At 46.0% G+C, this 23,224-nt stretch overlaps 1 protein-coding gene across 8 annotated transcripts in view; it reads left to right on the top strand.

The window, feature by feature from the left end:
• ZC3H11A (zinc finger CCCH-type containing 11A) overlaps window positions 1-23,224 on the top strand; it is an 87,855-nt gene that overhangs the window by 36,827 nt on the left and 27,804 nt on the right. For 7 of the 8 annotated variants that reach the window (XM_056557837.1, XM_056557839.1, XM_056557842.1 and 4 more), the window contains 5 exons: window positions 1,644-1,767; window positions 1,873-2,061; window positions 2,174-2,287; window positions 16,017-16,091; window positions 18,483-18,572. In XM_056557837.1, the coding sequence (XP_056413812.1) occupies window positions 1,644-1,767; window positions 1,873-2,061; window positions 2,174-2,287; window positions 16,017-16,091; window positions 18,483-18,572 (592 nt within the window). The remainder of the gene's footprint in view (window positions 1-1,643; window positions 1,768-1,872; window positions 2,062-2,173; window positions 2,288-16,016; window positions 16,092-18,482; window positions 18,573-23,224) is intronic. The other variant, XM_056557845.1, reaches the window with a different exon arrangement.

Here is a 23,224-nt window from a genome sequence, read left to right on the forward strand (position 1 = left end):
ATCTCTCTGTTCCACTAGGTAAGTGGGATATCTGGCTGGGCCCTTGTTTTTTGCTGGGTCCGATCAACAGGGCTTTTTACTGTCTAGGCTTCTTCTAGGTGTTCTTCCTGTCTACCTTGCAGCCTGGCTCTTTTTTGGTTATCTACTGCTGCTCACGCGGCCTTGACTCTCTCCTCTGTTGGATGAGTTTATCTTGTATGGCTGGCGACAGCTGGTCTAGCCACCGTCTGTTGTTCTGATTCTGCCATTGCTCTTCTCCTCCCTTCGTGCAATATTCCTGGAAGGGTGTGTTCTTCCTTCCCTTTTGTCTGTCAGTTGTACTGCACTGTCCCATAGTCTTCTGGAGTTACCTTCCTGTGCCCAGTACCTGAGAGTCCAGGCTGGGTCCTCCCTTGTTTCACCCTCCATTCCTGTTCTGGCAGGACGTTTCTTCGGACCACTGGAATCCAAGACCAGTTAGTCCTGTCCTAGGATGCTCTTCCGGTCCTTGGGCCTTGGTGATGGTTGAGGTCTCGGGCATGTGTAGTGAACTGGCCCAGGCTCCGCCTCGATCCCATTTTTATGGCGCAATCATTCTGTATTGCACTTCTTCACTTCAAGTTTTCGCGGACGTCTGTTTTCCTTACTCTTCACATATGAGTCTTCCAGTTTACTCCGGAACCTCCAATTCCCATGTCTGCTGCTCCGGAGTTCTGGGATGTTCCTTTTCAGGGTCTTCCGCTTGGCCGTTTGATTTATGGGTTCGTCTTCCGGGTGCATTGGACATCTGTAGTTTCCATGTCTGTCTCTCCGGTACCCGGGATGCCCCCTTTTCAGGGCGATCCGCTTCGTTAAGGGTTCATGTCCTCCTGAGTTAGAGGGAATTCAGGTCATCCGGATTGCACCAGCCCAGCTACTGTCGCCTTCTGGGTACTCATGTTGGGCCCCTGGGACAGGGGTTTTTAGGTCTGCAGCTGTTCAGGTCTTTGTTCTCATGCACCAGACCTTTCTTTTTTCGCTATATGGCCCATGGACGGGGGATCTTCTTGGACCCCAATTGCTGGGCCTAGTTTGTCTCTGGCCTGGGGGCTCATCCGCAGGCCTTGTGGACACACGAGTTCGGTCTCGGGACGGATTCCTTTCCTCTGGTGGTTTTTCCCACCCTAGGGGACTGCTTTGGAACGTCCCATCAGTAAGGTGTCACCCAATGAAGAGCAACCGAGAAAAGGAGATTATTTTGTACTCACCGTAAAATCTTTTTCTCATAGCCTTCATTGGGGTACACCGCACCCACCAATTTCTTCTCTTCGTCTGGATAATCCTATCCGGTTGATGTGTTTTTTTATTTTTATTTTTTTTTAATCCAAGGTTCTTTTCTAGGGTCCTTCGGACATGTTCTTAGTTGGCTTCTCCTACTGCTTTGTGACAAAACTGGTTACCTCACTTCCAGTGGGCGGTTATATCCTGCCAGAGAGGAGCCTTCTTTTTTTTTTTCCCTAGTGTCGGCGCCTCCTAGTGGCAAGATTATATACCCATCAGTGAGGTGGTCCCCCCCCCCCCCCAAAATGAAGGCTACGAGAAAGAGATTTTACGGCGAGTACAAAAAAATTCTCCTTTTTGGGTCCTATGTTGATTTTGTTCTAACTGTAATATGGTCTTTGCAGAAAAAACGCAGCGAGATACCCTGTTACTGGGAAAACCAGCTCTCTGGTTGTCAGAAGGCAAACTGTGCTTTTCATCATGCTAAAGGGAGATTTATTGAAGGGACATACTTTCCACCAAGTAAGGGTAAAGGTTTTGCTTTCTAAAAGTTTAAATATTTCAAGTTAAATTATTTTATCTTCTCTGCTTTTGCAGCTAACCTAATGCAATCTAATTGTTCTTCCACATCAGTTGAAAAGCCTGAGCAATGTAAGCCAGAGGAGCAGACCACTCTGCCACCACCGGCTCCCACAAAGCTTTCTACAGCCCCTACTCCACAACTACGTGGAGTGAAAATAATGGAGGCTACAGAGAATGTTCCAAGCCCTACACATCCACCTGTAGTGATTAATGCAGCAGATGATGACGAGGATGATGATGGTGAGTTTGACTAGTAAGAAAACCTATTGTGAAACTTCACTGTTAAACCTTCTGTGGATTGGGTAGTTATCACTTATGTCTGCTAACTTTTTTTTCTTTTGTGTTTTCAAAGATCAATTTTCTGAAGAAGGTGAGGAGCTGAAGAATTCTGCCCAACCCAGTGTAGCATCTGTAAACCATCATGGAACTCAATTATCGATCAGAAAATCATTAATGCCAAAAAAGGGTAAGATTTGCATTTTTTTTACATTAATACATTTATTAAACTAATTTTGTTATATGTATGTTCTAGTATTGCAACTTGGTCCCTTTCAATTGAATGAGACTGAGCAGCAGTGTTACCCTCACTACAAAATGTATGATGCAGTGTCTGGTTAATGGTGTGGATGCAGCTTAAGTTTAATGGCCTCTTGCATTACAACTGTTGCATTTTATTAATTTAACCTGTGGGGGACGAAGGGCGTATAGGTACGCCCTTGCGTCCCGGTAATTAAGAACCAAGAGCGTACCTGTACGCCCTTGGTGTTGCCCATCACCGTCACTTGCCGTCAACGATCACTGCGATTCGTGGGTCAATTTTGATTGTTGAATCGCAGCGATTCCGGGTCATTTGGTTCTCCGATGACCTGGAAGAGGAGGGTGACAGTTGGTGTAATGCACACACCACCCTCCACACGTTGAAAGTGGCAGACCAATCACAAGTACTGGAGGGGTTGCCCTTCCCTTGTCCTACCGATGCTCTGCCAACCAGCACCTTCTAGTTGGTCAGCAGAGCGGAGAAAGTGCGGCCATCATAGTGAATTTTTAAAAAAATTTTTACAGCGTGCCTGGGGGTGCACAGCACTTTTTGCTGTGTGCCCCAGACCATCTTTTTTGGGGTGCAAACATATTTTATTGACATTTTTATCTATTTATTTTTTTTATTCGATACCTGTGACCGGACCCTTTTCCCTATAAAAGAGTGGGCGGCCACTGTTAGTAAATTGCCCACCCCACCACTGATCAGTGCCCTCCCACTAATCGGCGCTTTTTTTTTTTTTTATAGCGGTTTTTCTGGCATATAAGATTTTTTTATTTTTTTATTTTTTCAACTTGTTGGGGGCTTTGCTGTCCGTGCCACCAGCAACAGGTCCATGCTGTGTGAACGGACTATACCTTAGTGCAACCTGCCCTGACTACTGACAGTGATTTATCACTGATCAGCTGTTTTTTATTTTTTAGGGTCCAGAGAGGTGTTTTTTCCGCTTTTTTGTGTCTTCTGCTCCCCCTGCCACCACAAAGCGCTAATCAATGGCACACACAACTGATTAGGTAACTGCTCTCTTTTGGCACAGGGTTTTTTGCGCTAGAAGTACACCCTTTTAATTTTTTTCCCCCAAACCTTAAATATATATTTTCGTTTTTCTTTTAGAGGGTGGGTTAGGATAAAGTAAAAAGCACCACACATACTCATTTCGATAAAGTTTCTCACACACGCCCCCATGAAAGTGAGGAAATGGCCCGCAGGGTGTTTTTAGCAGAGGAGGCATACGCCATGATGTTCTCCAACACTGAAAGCGCCAGTGAAGATGAGGAATACCCCACTTTCCTGTTGTCTTTCTCGCTCTTCTCATCAAGTAGTGATGATGAGCCCTCTAGAAGGTGGCGGCAAAGCCACAAACCCACCATGCAAGTGACCAAATGCCCCATACTATTACGAGCGACCCTGCCTCCCGTACTAGTATGCCTGCCCACCAGGCAAGTCTACCTGTACCCTTTATTGGTGAACCTGTCAGAACAGTTTTTGGAGGCCTACGTACCCCGAAGGGAGGTCTCTATTGATGAGTCTCTCATTAGTTTTAAGGGGCGACTCATTTTCCGCAAATATCTCCCATCTAAGCGGGCGAGTTATGGTGTGAAACTCTATGAACTCTGAGAGTACCTCAGGGTACACTAACAAGTTTGGAGTAAACGAGGGATGGGATTCCCGTATTGAACCCCCAAAATGTCCTACCATTCTGGGAGTCAGCCAGAAGCTTGTGTGGGACGTTTTGCACCCACTGCTAAGTAAGGGTTACCACCTTTTTACCTGGATAACTTTTACACCAGTTTCCTTTTTTTTTTTTAAATCCCCCCCGTCGCCAGATCCACGTCCTCTTGTGGGACTGTGTGGAAAAAATCAGAGGGCTCCCGACCTATCCCCTCCAGGCACCAATCACCAGGGGTGAGAGCAGGGCACTTACCAGTGAAAACCTGTTGCTGATCAGGTAGAACAAGAGAGTGGTGCTTATGCTGACCACAATTCATGGTAACTGCAAGACCCCTGTGTGAGGTACCGTGGAACCGGTCCTCAAGCCAGATAGTATTCTGGACTACAATCGGTATATGGGGAGAGTTGATCTCTCTGATCAAGTCCTCAAGCCATATACTCCATGCGCAAAACCCGGGCATGGTACAAAAAAAGCTGAGGTTAACATGGTCCAGATTGCCATGTATAACTCATTTGTAATATACCGGACCGTTGGCAACCCAGGGAGATTCCTCCAGTTCCAGGAGGTATTCATAAAGGCCCTAATCTTTGGCGCTCGGGGGAGAGCAGACCCAAGTACTTCCGGAGCGAGAGGTGCGTTGATCGTCCTAGGCAAACACTTTCCAGGTGAGGTCCCCCACACTGCATTTTTTCTGGGACCGTCCCTTTTTTCCAGTGTGTTTTGCAGGAGGGGGATAAGGAAGGACACCACCACTTAGTGCTACACATGCCCCGATCATCCGGATTCTGCATTAACAATTGCCTCAGGGAATACCACATGTCCATGGAAGTAGTAAATTTATAATCCTCTTACCCCATTTTAATTTCCCTTGATTTGACCCCAATGTCCACAGTACGTTGTCTTCCAAATTTTAAACTCAAACCCCAAAAACCCATTAACATAATACCCCTAATAAGACCTCTTGTGGTATTGGGTCATGTGTCACAGAGTCACTTGTTTTGGGTGTTTTCAAGTTGCCTCAGATGCGCAGTGCTTTCTCCCCACCAGAGCAGTGTGCGTATTTGCAGGCAGTTTAAGGACGGCCACACACACTTTTCCAGAATGATGAAGCAGGGCATAGGGCTTGGGGCGAGCATAAGTTTTTTACTTTTGGCTATGCTCTGGGTACATAGTTGGCGTACCAGTTGTACATTTTCATTTTACACAACCATTTCAGGAAAATAAATTTAAGAAACACCCGTCCATTCCAAATGTCCACTTCACCCCTTTACAGATTCCTCAGGGGATGTACTGTCTAATGGGGTTACATGTGGGTGTTCCTTTTTTTTTTTTTTTCCCCCCCTCTGAATGTATGTAACCGTCAGCTACTGAAATGTTGTAGGCCTCAAATGCAAACCTAGCTCTGAGTCTTGAGCCCTGTTGTGTGCCCGCACAGCATGTTACATTCACATATGAGGAATTTCTTGGCTTGGGAGAAATTGGGCTAAAAATTTGGGGGGCTTTTTCTCCCATTATCCCTTGTCAAATAGCAAAATTTGGGTTGACACCAGCATTTTAGTGGAAAAACCAAATTTTTCATCTTCACAGCCCACTGTTCAAAAAAACTGTCAGGTGTTAATACTCACTGTACCCTTTGTTACATTCTTTGAGGGGTGTAGTTTCCAAAAGGATGGCACAGTTTGGGGGTTTCCACTGGTCTTTTCACCATGGGAGGGTTGTAAACGCACATGGCCCCCGACTTCAATTCCAGCCAAATTCTCTCTCTCTAAGCGCCCAATGGCGCTCCTTCTCTACTGAGCATTGTAGTGAACCCGCAGGGCACTTTAATTCCACATATGGGGTATTTCCATGCTTAGAAGATATGGGGCTTTAAATTTTGGGGGGCATTTTCTCCTATTACCTCTTGTGAAAATATAAAAATTGAGGGTAACACCAGCCTTATATTGTTTAAAAATACATTTTTTCATTTTCACATCCAACTTTAACGAGAAGTCGTCAAACACCTGTGAGGTGTTAAGGCTCATTGCACCCAGTGTTTCATTCCTTGATGGGTGTAGTTTCCCAAATAGTGTGCCACGTAGTGTGTTTTATTTTATTTTAATTTTTTTTTGCTGTTCTGGCACCATGGGGGCTTTCTAAATGTGACATTCCTCCCAAAATCCATTACAGCAAAATTCTTTCTTCAAAATTCCAAAGTTGCTCCTTCCCTCCTGAGCCATGTTGTGCAAAGCACGTTTCGTCCACATATGAGGTATTTCCATACTCTAGAGAAATTGGGTTACAAATTTTGGAGGACTTTCTTTCTCCTTTTTACACCTTGTAAAAATAAAAATAAAATGGGAATACAAGAACGTGTTAGTGTAAAAAATTTAGATTTTAAGTTTTCTCCTCCACTTTGCTGCTATTCCTTTGAAACACCTAAAGTGTTACAAAAAAACTTTGAATGTTATTTTGAATACTTTGAGGGGTGCAGTTTGTATAATGCTCAAAAAAATAAAGGGAACACTTAACACAATGTAACTCCAAGTCAATCACACTTCTGTGAAATCACACTGTCCATTCAGGAAGCAACACTGATTGACAATCAATTTCACTTGCTGTTGTTCAAATGGAGCAACAACAGGGGGGAATTATAGGCCATTAGCAAGACACCCCCAATAAAGGATTGGTGACCACAGACCACTTCTCAGTTCCTATGTTTTCTGGCTGATGTTTTGGTCACTTCTGAATGCTGGCGGTGCTTTCACTCTAGTGATAGCATGAGACTGAGTCCACAACACACATAAGTGGCTCAGGTAGTGCAGGTCATCCAGGATGGTACATCAATGCGATCTGTGGCAAGGAGGTTTGCTGTGTGCTACAACAAAAACCTTCTTGCCACAGCTCACATTGTTGTACCATCGCATGTGCTGTTTGCTGGACAGCGTAGTGTCCAGAGCATGGAGGTGCTACCAGGAGACAGGCAAGTACATCAGGAGACGTGTAGGAGGCTAGCAACCAAGCAGCAGGACCGCTACCTCCACCTTTGTGCCACCTTTGTGCAAGGAGGAGCACTGCCAGAGCCCTGCAAAATGACCTCCAGCAGGCCACAAATGTGCATGTGTCCACTCAAACATTCAGAAACAGACTCCATAGGGGTGGTATGAGGGCCCAACGTCCACAAGTGGGGGATTGTGCCTACAGCCCAACACTGTGCAGGACGTTTTGCATTTGCCAGAGAACACAAAGTTTAGCAAATTTGCCACTGGAGCCCTGTGCTCTTCACAGATGAAAGCAGGTTCACACTGAGCACATGTGACAGTCTGGAGACGCTGTGGAGAATGTTCTGCTGCCTGCAACATCCTCCAGCATGACCGGTTTGGCGGTGGGTCAGTAATGGTGTGGGGTGGCATTTCTTTGGGGGGCCACCCAGCCCTCGATGTGCTTGCCAGAGCTAGCCTGACTGCCATTAGGTACCGAGATGAGATCCTCAGACCCCTTGTGAGACCATATGCTGGTGCTGTTGGACCCAGTTACCTCCTAATGCAAGACAAAACTGGAGTGTGTCAGCAGTTCCTGCAAGAGGAAGACATTGATGCTATGGACTGGCCCACCCGTTCCCCAGACCTGAATCCGATTGAGTACATCTGGGACATCATGTCTCGCTCCATTCACCTACGCCACGTTTCCCAACAGACTGTCCAGGAGATGGAGGATGCTTTCGTCCAGATCTGGGAGGACATCCCTCAGGAGACCATCCGCCACCTCATCAGGAGCATTGTAGGGAGGTCATACGGGAACGTGGAGGCGCCACACACTACGGAGCCTCATTTTGACTTGTTTTAAGGACATTACATCAAAGTTGGCTCAGCCTGTAGTGTGATTTTCCACTTTGATTTTGAGTGTGACTCCATATCCAGACCTCCATGAGTTGATAAATTTGATTTCCATTGATAATTTTTGTGTGATTTTGTTGTCAGTACATTCAACTATGTAAAGATGGATGTGTTATCTTAATGTTCCCTTTATTTTTTTTGAGCAGTGTATAATGTGGTAATTTATGGGGGATTTGTTACAGAAATGCCACTGAAATCCACTTTAAACTGAACTGGTCCCTGAAAAATTTAGACTTTGAATTTTTTGTGAAAATTGCTGCTATACTTTGAAGCCCTGATTCCTCTTTGCCATAATTGGATAATGGCAAAAGGAAATCAGAGGAAGGGGAGAATAATGGCACAAGGGGATTACGATTGAGGGGGATTAATGATTACCCCCCCCCCCCCCTCCTTCTTAATCCCCTTGTGCCATTATCTTCCCCCCCCCCCCCTCCATCTTAATCCCCTTTTGCCATAATCCCCCCCCCCCTCCGATCCCTTGGGCAAATATGAGGTACATACAATAACACTCTCCCATACTGCGGTGTTACACTTAGTTTAACATGCTTACCAGGCCTGTGTCTGTCCTGTTCTGCGGGAGTCGGAGGACCACACTGACGGGTGACGTCCTTCTGTGCTGTGCCGGCACCTCCCCGCAACGTCGGGGACGTCACACGTAAGGCCTGGAAGCCACTGCAGCTCACGTGAAGTGGCCGCGGTACAATATAGTGAGCTGCCGTGGCGACGGCCGCCTCTAATCCCCGCTTTGCGCTGACAAATATTGGCCAATGCATGGCCGGTATTTGTCAGTGAATTGCTGTACCCCCGAATAACCCTTGGCGTAGACGTATTGTATATGTGAATCAATATATAATTTGGCATGTCCATTTTCCTTACAAGCAGAGAGTTTCAAAGATAGAAAAATTCAACATTAAAAAAACTTGCATGAAATTTGGTAATTTTTCACTAAAAAATGATGCAAATATCGAAGAAAATTTACCACTGTTAATAATATCCCGAAGTACTCCTTTAACCCCTTAAGGACCAAGCCCATTTTCACCTTAAGGACCAGAGCATTTTTGCACATCTGACAACTGTCCACTTTAAGCATTACTTGCTTTTACTTATGAATTTGATTCTGAGATTTTTTCGTGACATATTCTACTTTGTTAGTGGTAAATTTTCGTCGATACTTGCATCATTTCTTGGTGGAAAATTCTTAAATTTATTCACCTAAATTTCAAAATCTGAATTTTTCAGGGACCAGTTCAGTTTTTAAGTGAATTTGAGGGTCTTTTTTAGAAATACCCCATAATGGACCCAATTATGAAAACTGCACCCCTCAACATATTTAAAATGATATTCAGAAAGTTTGTTAACCCTTTAGGTGTTTCACAGAAATAGCTGCAAAGTGGAGGCGAAAATTTTAAATCTTAATTTTTTTACACTAACATGTTCTTGTAGACTTATATTGTGCATGATGGGAGTTGTAGTTCGGCAACATCTGAAGGGCTACAACATGTCGAGACAGTTTGGAGACCATTTTGCAGTGGTATCCACACTGTGTCCTTCCAAATGTTGCAAAACTACAACTCTCATCATGCCGAGACTGTCAGGCATGCGGAGGGTTGTAGTTCTGCAACATTTGAAGGGCCAGATATTACAGAACTACAACTCCCAGCATGCCTGGGCATGATGAGAGTTGTAGTTTTTCAACATCTGGAAGGACACCGTTTGGAGAACACTGCACAATGGTCTCCAAACTGTGGCCCTCCAGATGTTGCAAAAATAGAACTCCTGGCATGCCCAGGCAGCCTTTGGTTGTCTGGGCATGCTGGGAGTTGTAGTTTTGAAACGCCTAGAAGCAGCAGTAAAGATCACTTTACAGCGATCTTCACTGCTGCCTCGGACGTCGCTGCTGCTACCTCCACTTGCCTGCGCCTCCTTTCTGCCGCTGGTCCTCGCGTGATCGCAGGTAACTGCCGCCGGTCCCCACTGCATCCACGGCCCCCGCACCATCGCCGCCATCTTCCCCCGCTCTGCCCAGGCTTCCAGGGGTGGGCAAAGCGGGGGATCCAAACAGAGTGGGGGCTCTGATCATTCCTATTTTCTGGGTCATGGGGTCACTAGAGACCCGATCAGCCCAGAGTCGCCGCAAATCGCTGATCTGAATTGATCGGCAATTTGCGGCGATCGGCAGGTACGTCCTTTAGAGTCAGGGCGTACCTGTACGCCTTTGGTCTCTAAAGGGTTAAGGGATTATGAGGTCCAGCAGTGCCAAGAAACACACAGAGCTAGTGCCAGTGATTAGCAAAGCAGAAGTATAACACTGAGCCCCAGCTTTTCTTCTGACTCAAGCATCATGCTGCCGCTCAGGAAAAGGATTGCAGCTGGGGACCAGAGCTGTGGGCCAGTGGGCCAGTGGGCCAGTGGGCCACACAGAGCTGTGGGCCAGTGATTAGCAAAGCAGAAGTATAACACTGAGCCCCAGCTTTTCTTCTGACTCAAGCATCATGCTGCCGCTCAGGAAAAGGATTGCAGCTGGGGACCAGAGCAGGACACCAGAGGCACTGCAGCAGCCACTGCATGTCATTTTTAATTTTTTTATATATGTACTGTAGAATGGGCATTGTTCTAAACCCCTCTCCCATCAGAAAACCCCTTTATAAGGCATGAGAAAAATGTTTTGTCTTCATTTTTGTGATCACATCAGGGCAAATTGCAGGTTAAAGGGGTACTCTACTGGAAAACATTTTGTTTTTAAATCATCTATTGCCAGAAAGGTAAACAGATTTGTAAATTGAAGGCAGGAAAGGTCAGCTCTCAGGATTCCCAACACGGCTATATTACTCCAGCATAGGCAGCAAAACAAGAAAAGGAAGTAGCCAGTGGTAGCGGGGAAATTCTGTTTATTTGGATCCCATAAAACCGCGTGCAAGCGGGATTCAGCCAGCAAACAACCATAAGTCAGCGTGGACGGGTTTCGGGTATGCACACTTTGTCTTAGCACGTTGTACTCTACTAAACAACCAGGTTATATGCGGGCATCTGAAGGGGGAGGGGTGGAGTCAGGACATAGTCCCAAGAAATTAACCCACTCCATTCCCCCAAAAGACTTACCCTTACAAAAACACATAACATGAAAACCCGGTACATAATAGTAAGGCATCATAATTTACACAAGTAAAAAAACTTAGTATTATGAAATTAGAAAATGTTCTATGTTAAAAACATGAAAAACAAAAATAAAGCAAGTATTTAACCCCTTCAGGACGGAGCCCATTTTGGCCTTAAGGACCGGAGCGTTTTTTGCACATCTGACCACTGTCACTTTAAACATTAATAACTCTGGGATGCTTTTAGTTATCATTCTGATTCCGAGATTGTTTTTTCGTGACATATTCTACTTTAACATAGTGGTAAATTTTTGTCGATACTTGTATCCTTTCCTGGTGAAAAATCCGTAAATTTGATGAAAAATTTGAAAATTTTGCATTTTTCTAACTTTGAAGCTCTCTGCTTGTAAGGAAAATGGATATTACGAATACATTTTTTTTGGTTCACATATACAATATGTCTACTTTATGTTTGCATCATAAAATTGACGTGTTTTTACTTTTGGAAGACACCAGAGGGCTTCAACGGTCAGCAGCAATTTTCCGATTTTTCACAAAATTTTCAAACTCAGTATTTTTCAGGGACCAGTTCAGGTTTGAAGCGGATTTGAAGGGTCTTCATATTAGAAATACCCCATAAATGACCCCATTATAAAAACTGCACCCCCCAAAGTATTCAAAATGACATTCAGTCAGCGTTTTAACCCTTTAGGTGTTTCACACGAATAGCAGCAAAGTGAAGGAGAAAATTCACAATCTTCATTTTTTACACTCACATGTTCTTGTAGACCCAATTTTTAAATTTTTACAAGGGGTAAAAGGACAACATTTTTACTTGTATTTGTAGCCCAATTTCTTTTGAGTAAGGACATACCTCATATGTCTATGTAAAGTGTTCGGCGGGCGCTGTAGAGGGCTCAGAAGGGAAGGAGCGACAAGGGGATTTTGGAGAGTACGTTTTTCTGAAATGGTTTTTGGGGGGCATGTCACCTTTAGGAAGCCCTTTTGGTGCCAGAACAGCAAAAAAAAAACACATGGCATACCATTTTGGAAACTGTAACATGGGATAAAGTGAACCTTAATACCCCACAGGTGTTTCACGACTTTTGCAAATGTAAAAAAAAATAATAATTTTTTACCTAAAATGCTTGTTTTCCCAAAAAATTTTTATTTTTAAAAAGGGTAATAGCAGAAAATACCCCTAAAAATTTGAAGCCCAATTCCTCCCGATTCAGAAAACACCCCATATGGGGGTGAAAAGTTCTCTGCTGGCGCACTACAGGTCTCGAAAGAGGAGTCACATTTGGCTTTTTGAAAGCAAATTTTGCTCTGGGGGCATGCCGCATTTAGGAAGCCCCTATGGTGCCAGGACAGCAAAAAAAAACCACATGGCATACCATTTTGGAAACTAGACCCCTCGGGGAACGTAACAAGGGGTTAAGTGAACCTTTATACCCCACAGGTGTTTCACGACTTTTGCATATGTTAAAAAAAATATTTTTTTTTACCTAAAATGCTTGTTTTCCCAAAAATTTTACATTTTTAAAAAGGGTAAAAGCAGAAAATACCCCCCAAAATTTGTAACACAATTTCTCCCGAGTACGGCGATACCCCATATGTGACCCTAAACTGTTGCCTTGAAATACGACAGGGCTCCAAAGTGAGAGCGCCATGCGCATTTGAGGCCTAAATTAGGGACTTGCATAGGGGTAGACATAGGGGTATTCTACGCCAGTGATTCCCAAACAGGGTGCCTCCAGCTGTTGCAAAACTCCCAACATGCCTGGACAGTCAACGGCTGTCCGACAATACTAGGAGTTGTTTTGCAACAGCTGGAGGCTCCGTTTTGGAAACAGTGGTGTACCAGACATTTGTCATTTTTATTGGGGAGGGGGGCTGTGTAGGGGTATGTGTATATGTAGTGTTTTTTTTACTTTTTATTTTATTTTTTGTGTTAGTGTAGTGTTTTTAGGGTACAGTCGCACGGGCGGGGGGTTCACAGTAGTTTCTCGCTGGCAGTTTGAGCTGCAGCAGAAAGTTTGCGGCAGCTCAAACTTGCAGCCAGATACTTACTGTAATCCTCCGCCCATGTGAGTGTACCCTGTACGTTCACATTGGGGGGGGACATCCAGCTGTTGCATAACTACAACTCCCAGCATGCCCGTTGGCTGTCGGTGACTGCTGAGAGTTGTAGTTTTGCAACAACTGTAGGCACACTGGTTATGTATCACTGAGTTTGTGACCTAACTCAGTGTTTCACAACCAGTGTGCCTCCAGCTGTTGCAAAACTACAACTCCCAGCATGTACGGTGCATGGTGTACGGTGACTGCTGAGAGTTGTAGTTTGCAACAGCTGGAGGCACACCGGTCGTGAAACACTGAGTTAGGTAAAAAAAAACTCTGAGTTTCACAACCAGTGTGCATTCAGCTGTTGCAAAACTACAACTCTCAGCAGTCACCGACAGCCAACGGGCATGCTGGGAGTTGTAGTTATGCAACCAGCAGATGCACCACTACAACTCCCAGCATGCACTTTAGCTGTTTGTGCAAGCTGGGAGTTGTAGTTATACAACAGCTGAAGGTACACTTTTCCATAGAAAAAATGTGCCTCCAGCTGTTGCAAAACCATAAGTCCCAGCAAGCCCATAAGGGAATGCTGGGAGTTGTGGTGGTCTGCCTCCTGCTGTTGCATAACTACAGCTCCCAGCATGCCCTTTTTGCATGCTGGGAGCTGTTGCTAAGGAACAGCAGGAGGCTGTCACTCACCTCCAACGATCCACCGCCGGAGAGTCAGTCCCGCTGCCGCCGCTGCTCCTGGGGCCCCGATCCCAACATTAACGCCGGGGATCGGGGTCCCCAGCACCCGGGGTGCACGTCCCGCACCCGCTCACGTCCTCCGGAAGAGGGGCGGAGCGGGTGCGGGAGTGAAACCCGCAGCAGGCGCCCTGATTGGTCGGCCGGTAATCCAGCGCCACCTCACCCCTGCAGGCTCTGGCTGTTCGGGGCCGTCTCCGACGGCCCCGAACAGCCTGTAATTCCGGGTCACTGGAGACCCGATTGACCCGGAATCGCCGCAGATCGCTGGACTGAATTGTCCAGCGATCTGCGGCGATCGCCGACATGGGGGGGGCATAATGACCCCCCTGGGCGATATGCCGGGATGCCTGCTGAACGATTTCAGCAGGCATCCGGCTCCGGTCCCCAACCGGCTAGCGGTGGGGGCCGGAATTCCCACGGGCGTATGGATACGCCCTCGGTCCTTAAGGACTCGATACGCCCTATGTCCTGAAGAGGTTAAAAGGAAAAAAACGCAAGAGAAACCACACCATGTGAACACTAGAATAAATATAATGGGATGTCATTAATAGTGCAAAATTTGATTGTTTCTTAAGTTCAAACCACCAGGATGAATGGTCTGAAGATTATGAATCCAGAAAACCTCCCTATTTCGTAGGGATCTCACCCGATCACCTCCTCTTACATGTTTACGAACACACTCGATGCCGCAGAAAATCATATTAGAAACATCACCAAGGTGAACGTCCCGAAAATGTCTAGACAGTGAAGGCATTCACATGGTGCGGATTAACTGCGGCTCGAATGTGCTCCTGAATGCGTTTTTTCAACGGTCGTTTAGTACTACCGACATACATAAGCTTACAATTTGTACAACAAATTAAGTAAACCGTAAAGGTAGTTTGACAGTTAATAAAGGACCGAATAGGAAAAAATTGGTTAGTATTGTAGTTAAACTCTTTAGTGACATTTGCATATTTGCACACCACACAGCGAGAGAGACCGCACCGGTAAATCTTTTGGGGGAATGGAGTGGGTTAATTTCTTGGACTATGTCCTGACTCCACCCCTCCCCCTTCAGATGCCCACATGTAACCTGGTTGTTTAGTAGAGTACAACGTGCTAAGACAAAGGGTACATACCCGAAACGCGTCCACACTGACTTATGGTTGTTGTTTGCTGGCTGAATCCCGCTTGCACTCGGTTTTATGGGATCCGAATAAACAGAATGTCTTCGCTACCACTGGCTACTTACTTTTCTAGATTTGTAAATTGCTTCGATTTAAAAATCTTAATCCTTTCAGTACTTATCAGATACTGTATGCTCCACAAGAAGTTCTTTTCTTTTTTAATTTCCATTCTTGTCTGACCACAGTGCTCTCTGCTGACACCATGTCCATTTTAGGAACTGTCCAGAGTAAGAGCAAATCCCGATAGCAAACTTCTCCTGCTCCAGACAGTTCCTAAAATGGACAGAGGTTTCAGCAGAGAGCACTGTAGTCAGACAAAAATGGAAATTCGAAAAGGACTTCCTGTGGAGCATACAGAAGCTGATAAGTACTGGAAGGATTAGGATTTTTAAATAGAAGAAATTTACAAATCTGTTTTAACTGTCTGGTAACAAATGTTTTCCAGGCGAGTATCCCTTTAAGTTATATATTATCCTGATGAACAATACATCTCTCGTGTCAGGCTTTCTCCCCCTCTTACTATTTAAATAGAGGCGACAGAACACAAGTGTCAGCCAGAAGATCATCAGGTTGACTGCTATTAAATGTCTTTTAGGCCAGAGCCACACATGCCACCCTTTTGATGCATATTCTGCACTGCAGATATGTAGCAATTCTCAGTGCTAGTAGAAAGTGGACAGATTTTGCAACTACATGTGAAGGGGTTTTAAATGGAGTCCACACAAATCAGATCATTGTCTACCCTGTTGCAGAAAAGCTGTGGATTTTCATTCCTTTGAGTCTGCAGAAAAATCTGCATATAACACGTATAGGTTAATCTGTGGAAACACTGCAGATTTATGACAAATTCTCTATAGAAATGTTCTGTTGCATGTGGACCTTGCCATTATGTAGTTTAGATTCTGACACCAAAGTCAATTGGTGTCAGAATGCTGTGTGCGCCACGTTAGGAATGCTGCTTTATTTTCGTGCCTTCAAAGTTTTAATAATGCCAACTTCTCTTAAAATTTTTCAATTTTAACTTTGCAGTTAACTTGAACTATGGTATTAAAACCCTAAAAGAAATTAAGTTTGAAAAACAGGACCAAGATGTACCGAAGGATGGTAAGTTGTTTTTAAGTTTGATGGCTATAAATAAGGCTCACTCACCTTTGTTTTTCTCAAGTGTAGTTACAGTGAGGGTGAGGCTGACTGTCCTTTCTTTTTTTGTTTCTTGTTAGGCTAAGTTTCTACATTTTTTTTTTCTTTTTTTTTAAACGCCAATTCTGCCGCATGGCGTTTTTTCGGCCAAAAAACACTGCGGCCAGATGTTAGCTGTAAATCAATGAGGAATCTCAAAATTCTTATTCCACTTGGCGTTTTTCACTTTGTCATTTTTTTTATACTAATGGCGTTTTTTCACTATTTTCTTTTTGGCGTTTTTCAGCTCCTTGGCAGTTTTCCAAAATTGCAGCATGTTGAGCCACTGGTGATTTTTATTTTATTTTATTTTTTTAAGTCAAAATCGTCGCGTTTTTCTCCCATAGAAGTCTATGGAAGTGAAAAAACGCCAACAAAAATATGTGGGTTTTAACTTTGGAGTTTTTGCAGGCGGTTTTTATTCTTTTTTGGACTTTAGCAATCCAAAAAAAGTGATGGAGATACCTTTTTTTAATAACATTTCGTTGGGTACCATTAAAAAAAATAAAAAAGATACAGTAGTGAAGGAAAAAAATTGTATCTAACGAAATGTATCTTTTTATAACAATTATTAATTTTTAAAACAGGGATCAATTTATGTGGGCGGGCGGGGACCTAAAAATGTAGCCGACAGTAATAAAAATGTAGTGTGTGTATGTTTTTCACTTTTTTATTTTTTTTTTTAAACATATTTTCAGGTAGTTCTACTACTCCCAGCATGGAACACACTGTTCCATGAGGGGAGTAGTAGTACCTGTACTAATTGACAGACCGCCTGTTGCGATCCTCCTGTATAATGTATAGATGCGGCGGCTGCTCTTCTATGGTCCCCTGCACTGACGTATATATACACCTATTCAGATTTCCTGCAGAGAGCTGTGATTGGCCAGATGGTTCCAGACAATTACAGCTCTCTGTGGGAAATATGAATGTGTATATATACATCAGTGCAGGGGACCAGAGAAGAGCGGCCAGCCACATCTATACATTATACAGGAGGATCACAGCGAGTGTCAGGAGTGACATTCACTGTGATCTTTCCTTAACTGTAGGTACTACTACTCCCAACATGGAGCACACTCTACTCCATGCTGGGAGCTGTAGTACATGCATTAAACGGGTACTCCGCCCCTAGAAATCTTATCCCCTATCCAAAGGATAGGGGATAAGATGTCAGATCGCCGGGGTCCCGCTGCTGGGGACCCCCGGGATCTCCGCTGCAGCACCCCACTATCATTACTTTTGGATAGGGGATAAGATGCTAGGGGCGGAGTACCCTTTTAATAGACAGATCGCAACAGGTGTAAGAAATTACACTCGCTGCAATCTGTCTATTAGTGCAGGTACTACAGCTCCCAGCATGGAGCAGAGTGTGCTCCATGTTGGGAGTAGTAGTACTACCTAAAAAAAAATAAAAAATTGTGGGGGGGAACGGAACACACTATAGATAGATAGATAGATAGATAGATAGATAGATAGATAGATAGATAGATAGATAGATAGATAGATAGAGAGATATATATATATATATATATATATATATATATATATATATACGAAATGTATATCTTTTATAACAAAATTGAAGATGCAAATCATAAAATGTTGCAGTATCTTGTTATACCTTTTTTTATTGGACTAACAGCATTTTGTAGAGACAAGCTTGCGGGATTCCTCCCTTTATCAAGTCCAAAGCAAATCTAAGCTCACAAGGAGAAGACACAGGTTACATCTCACAAATATGCAGGGGTTAAGACAATAGATGCGGAGAATTCACTCGAAGATGGGCCATAAATTGTCCTGCTATAGGAACATAGACTACATAGATAAGGATGAGAAAAAGGGGGGAGGGCAGGGGAGAGACTGGGAATTAAGCAGGACAAAGTGAGATGTAAAAGAGAACACAGTGCAGTTTATAAGTTACAAGATACTGCAACATTTTATGATTTTCATCTGCATCACTGGACTAATACGGCTACTCAAATTTACTACATAACAAAATTGTAATTAATTGTTAATAAATAAATAAAAATTTCCATCACTACTGCATTTTTTTTTTGTACCCAACAAATTTTGGGTACCAAAAAACACTGCCATTTATTTTATTTTTTTACTGTGTAATTTGTATTTTGATGCACGTGATTGGAAAGAGTGCGACCAGATTTTGATGACATATCATGAGGTTAGGCCATCAATAAATAGCTCCTTGGACAAAAAACAATAAATGGTTCCCCTTTTAAAAGTCTTTGCAGACAGTGTTTTTAGATAGAGCAACTAATACTGAAACTTTTTTTTTTTTTTTTTTTTTTTTTCTAGATTCCACAACTTCTCCAGAAATTTGCGCTTCATCTTCTAACCAAATAAACAGCATTTCAGTTCTGCGGACTGTCATGTTTACCAGTAAAGGTAGCTAGATGATGTCCTCTCATCATATTGGTGTCATGGCTTTATTTATTTTGCAGAGTACAGCAGCTGGAGGTCTCCGCTCCTTACTGTTTGTAGTGGTGGTGTTGAATAACTTCAAAGTAGCTCCCACTGAAGTGAATGGGCGCTCTATCCAGCAGCACTGCTACAAACTGTACAGAGCTGAGGTTTGACTCCCATACGCTGTATGTTTTTACAATGCTGATCGGCCTGGGGGAAGTATTGCTTACGGGATCTGAAAGGGTAATGACGGGCATCAGCATGATCACTAATGTCTGCCGTTGGGGATTGATGACCTATCCTGTGGATAAGCCATTAATCTTTTTAGGCCGAAAACCACATTAAAGTTTGTTTAGTAAAATGATGGGCCTGTGTACTCTCACTCAATAAACAGCTTTTCTCTATCGGCTCCATTGGGGGACACAGAACCTTGGGTATATGCTGCTGTCTCTAGGAGGTCTGACACTATGGTAACCAAAAAGTCTGCTCCTCCCAGCAGGATATACCTGCCTCCAGGCCACTGAGCAATTAAGTTTTTGCTTAGTGTCTAAGGAGGTAGACACGGTCTTGAGTTCTCTCCAGACCAGGTCTCATATTTTTATTTTCCTAGTTAGGGAATGTGTTAGTTCTTTTATTCCTTTTTCTTTCCGTGTTCAGGTGGGGACTCAGGAACGCAATGTTCACTGTTTCCCCTTTGCGAGAGGGGGCAGGCATCTTAGATGTACTGTTAACCCCCTCTCGCCAACGGTCAGCGCTTGGGGTTGTACCTCATGGGTCCGGGTCCCCCTACCTCCCTGTTCGCCTCGCTATGAGCTTGGCTTGCTGCAGGTGAAAATGCTGACTGAAGACTCCATGACTGAAGACTCCATGAGGCAAGTTCTTCAGACAAGGTGAGTATGTCTCCCTCTCTACAGGTCCTGGATGAGCCCTTGCAACCTCTGGAGACCCCTGACTTGTGAACACTCTTATACTATTTTTTCTGGGGTCTGCCTGGAGGGTATTGTTCCCTCCTTATTCTCTATATGGAGTCCCCCTTTTTTACTATGGGAAGGGGCTCTCTTTATTCATGTGGGGAATGCACAGTGGTGCTTCTGTGTGGTGTTTTTTCCCTGCACTCCGGGCCAGGGATTACTATGCGTGCGGCTGGAGGTTTCAGCGGCAGCAGCGCTTTTACTTTCACTTGTCTCGGCGGCCGCGTATGTGCGCTGGCCGCCAGGATACTGCCGGCGGGTTAGCTCCGCCCGCTCCCTACCTTCGCACATGCGGTTCACAGATGCGCTCGGGGCTGGGAGCGGGCGCCATTACAGGGGCTTCACAGTAGTGCGGTTAGCTCCGCCCACCGCCTTGCACTGTTCTCCGGCGCGAAAACTTTCTCCTACAAGCGCTTTGCGCGCACAGTGAGAGGAGTTTTCTCGGCCAATCAGTGTGCCTTTATTCTAGCCCAGCCCCCCTCCCCTGCTCCTTGGTCCAAGTTCCAGCTAGCTCACAGGAGTTCTTCCAGCAGCTGCCTGGTTAAGGGACCAGACTTTGGTGAGGCTGTTTTCTTTTTACACTTTTAAGGCTTTTAACCCTAAAATGTCTGGTTCTGCAGAACCAACTTGCTCTGCCTGCACCACTGCTCTCCCAGACCCCCTGGTCGTTTTTGTTTCAGATGTCTCTTCCAGACCCTGTGGTTTCGGCCGTCCCTCCAGCCTGGGTTCCTCACCGGCCCTCCAGAGGGACCCGTTCCTCTCCCCCTATGCTGACCGCACTCGTAAGCGTCATCGGGGATATTCCCCTGAGTCTTCTGGCAGGCATGGACGCTCCTCTCTGAGGAGTCTCTCCCCTGCTCCGCAGGTTGCAGGCGTCTCTCTTCCAGTGGACGCTCTCATGGTCGCCGCTCTGGCTCCCCTGACCCGCATACCAGGTCAGCCTCTCCCTCATTCAGGGCAGCCTCAACTCGCTCCCATTCTCCTGGAGAATTTGAGGATGAAGTCTCCGATTCGGCATCTGATTCAGAGGACCGATCGGATATGGCTGACACGGTGAACTCATTGGTTTTTGCCATAAGAGACACCTTCCATCTAGAGAACCCAGGATCTTTGGACGTAGTTCCTGAATTATCCTTTCATTGTGCCCATCCAGCACCCAAGATGTTGGATGCTGGAATCCGCCTGGAGGCATCCTGACAAGAGGTTTCAGAAAGCAAGAAGGTTTTGGCGCAGTTTCCGTTTGCCAAGGACCTCATCTCAAAGTGGACTTCTCCTCCTTCGGCGGACCCGCCAGTCTCACGCCTCTTGGGCTACGACGCTGCCAGATGCGGCTGCCTCCAAGATCTGGCAGACAGAAAGGGTAGAGACCTTGGCAAGTTTGCATTCAAAGCGACGGGCTCCTCTCTGCTTCCTGCCTTTGCTTCTGCCTGGGTGTCGGAAGGCACTATCAGTTGGTCCTCCCAACTCCGTCAAGGTGCTCTTTCTGGATCTCCTCCGGAGGAACTGTCTGGCCTAGCGCTCCGGTGCTTAAGGGCTGGAGACTTTCTATGTTCTGCTCCCATGCAGTCAGTCCGCTGTGTTGCCCTTGCCACTGGTATCCTAGTGGCCCTCTGTCGCTCCAGGTGGCTTAAGGCATGGGACGCGTATGCCTCTTCTGAGAAGTCTCTTACCGAGCTTCCATTTGCCGGCTCCCGACTTTTTGGCAAGCGACTTGATGAGATCATCTCTGAGGCGACGGGCGGCAAGAGTTCCTTATTACCTTAGAATAGAGCTCGCACTACTTCCCGTAGGAAGTGCTTTGCCTTTCGGTCCTTTCGGACTGCTAGTCCCAATAATGGGTCGGGCAGGCGCCCTCGCGGAACAAAAAGGTTCCCTCCTTCCGGGCGCGCGCCTCTTGAAAATCGGAAAATCATTCCGGCCGTTTTGCAGCCAAGTTTGGCACCCGCAAATCCACTTCCGCATGAAGGGACACCCCCACCCGCAAATTCTTCTCAGGTGGGAGGTCGTCTTATTTTTCCAAGACGTCTGGGCGGTGCACATTCAAGTCTCCTGGGTCAGGGACGTGGTGTCCAACGGATACCGGATCGAAATTGCTTCTCTCCCGGAGCCCCCTGGTCTCCTTCGCTAGTGGGGGAATTTCAGGGGGCGCTTCAGTCCAGACTCATCCAGTGAATCATTGTCCCGGTCCCTTCCAGGAAGCGCTTTCGGGGTTCCCAAGTAGGGTGGTTTTGTGCGGCCCATCTTGGGTCTCAAGCGTCTCAATCAACACCTTCTAATCTGCCATTTCTGAATGGAATATCTCCGCTCAGTGGTGGCATCTATGGATCAAGGGGAAAGTTTCTTTCCTCAGTGGATATCTAGGATGCCTACCTAGAGGTTCCTATATTTCTTGGCCATCAGCGGTACCTCCGCTTGCGGTTCCGGAAGGTCATTTGCGATTTGTGGCCCTACCCTTCGGTCTGGCCTCTGCTCCGCGGGTCTTTACCAAGGTCTTTACACCCGTCATAGCCCTCCTACGGTCGCGGGGTGTCTGTGATTCCTTCTTGGACGACCTCCTCGTCAAGGCCTCCACCAGTGCCCAGGCTTGGGCTTTTGTCGCTTCGGGTGAATGGTCAACCGAGACAAGTCTGTCTCTCCCCCACCCAGTCTCTGGTCTTCTTGGGGCTTCAGTTTCGACTCGGCTTCTGCTCGGGTTCGCCTCCCGCCGGACAAACGTCTGGCTCTCTTGTCGGGAGTCCGCTCCCTCTGGATACCATCCCCGGTCTCCATCCGTACTTGCATGGAAGTCCTGGGTCGGATGGTGGTCCTCTTCAGCTGGCGATTCTTGCCTGGTGGTACAGGTAGTCTCTCTCGATCGCAAGATTGTTCTCCCGCTTCGGACCCATCGGTCCCTGCGCTGGTAGCTCCGCCTTCCCCTCCATTGGCAGGTGGTCACGACAGATGCCAGCCTGTCGAGCTGGGGGAGTGTTTTCAGGGATCAAACTGGCCTCTGGCCTCCCCAAGAAGCCCTTCTTTCCATGAACATCCTGAATCTGAGGGCGATATATCTTTGTCTGAAGCATTGGGAGTCCCTGCTTCAGGGCCACCCTGTCCGTGTCCAGTCGGACAACGCCACGGCCGTGGCGTACACCAATCGGCAGGGCGACACTTGCAGCTCAGCAGCCATGTCCGAGGTGACAAAGATCTTCCTTTGGGCGGAACACGAAGTTCCGGCTTTTTCGGCTATTCTCATTCCGGGAGGCTCAACTGGGAAGCGGATTTCCTCAGTCAGTCCTCAGCCGACCCCGAAGAATGGTCTCCTATTCCGGAGGTGTTCGCACAGATCTGCGACCTTTGGGGGACCTCTGACGTGGATCTCTTCGCGTCTCGACACAACCGGAAGATTCCGACGTTTGTGTCAAAGTCCAGGGACTCTGCCGTGGATGCCCTAGTAATTCCGTGGTTGGGTTTTTTTCCTGCCCTATCTGTTCCCTCCCCTCCCCCTTCTTCCAGGGTTCGGAGGAAGCTCAAGGTGGAAGGAGTTTCCGCCATTCTGGTGGCCGATGTGGTCTGGTTTCTGGACGCAAAGGGCATGGTACGCCGATGTGGTCTGGTTTCTGGACGATGTTCCGTTCCGTCTCCCACTTCGTCCAGACCTACTGTCACAGGGTCCACTTTGTCTCC

The sequence above is a fragment of the Hyla sarda genome, chromosome 2 (assembly GCF_029499605.1).
Source record: "Hyla sarda isolate aHylSar1 chromosome 2, aHylSar1.hap1, whole genome shotgun sequence".
Classification (NCBI taxonomy): domain Eukaryota; kingdom Metazoa; phylum Chordata; class Amphibia; order Anura; family Hylidae; genus Hyla; species Hyla sarda.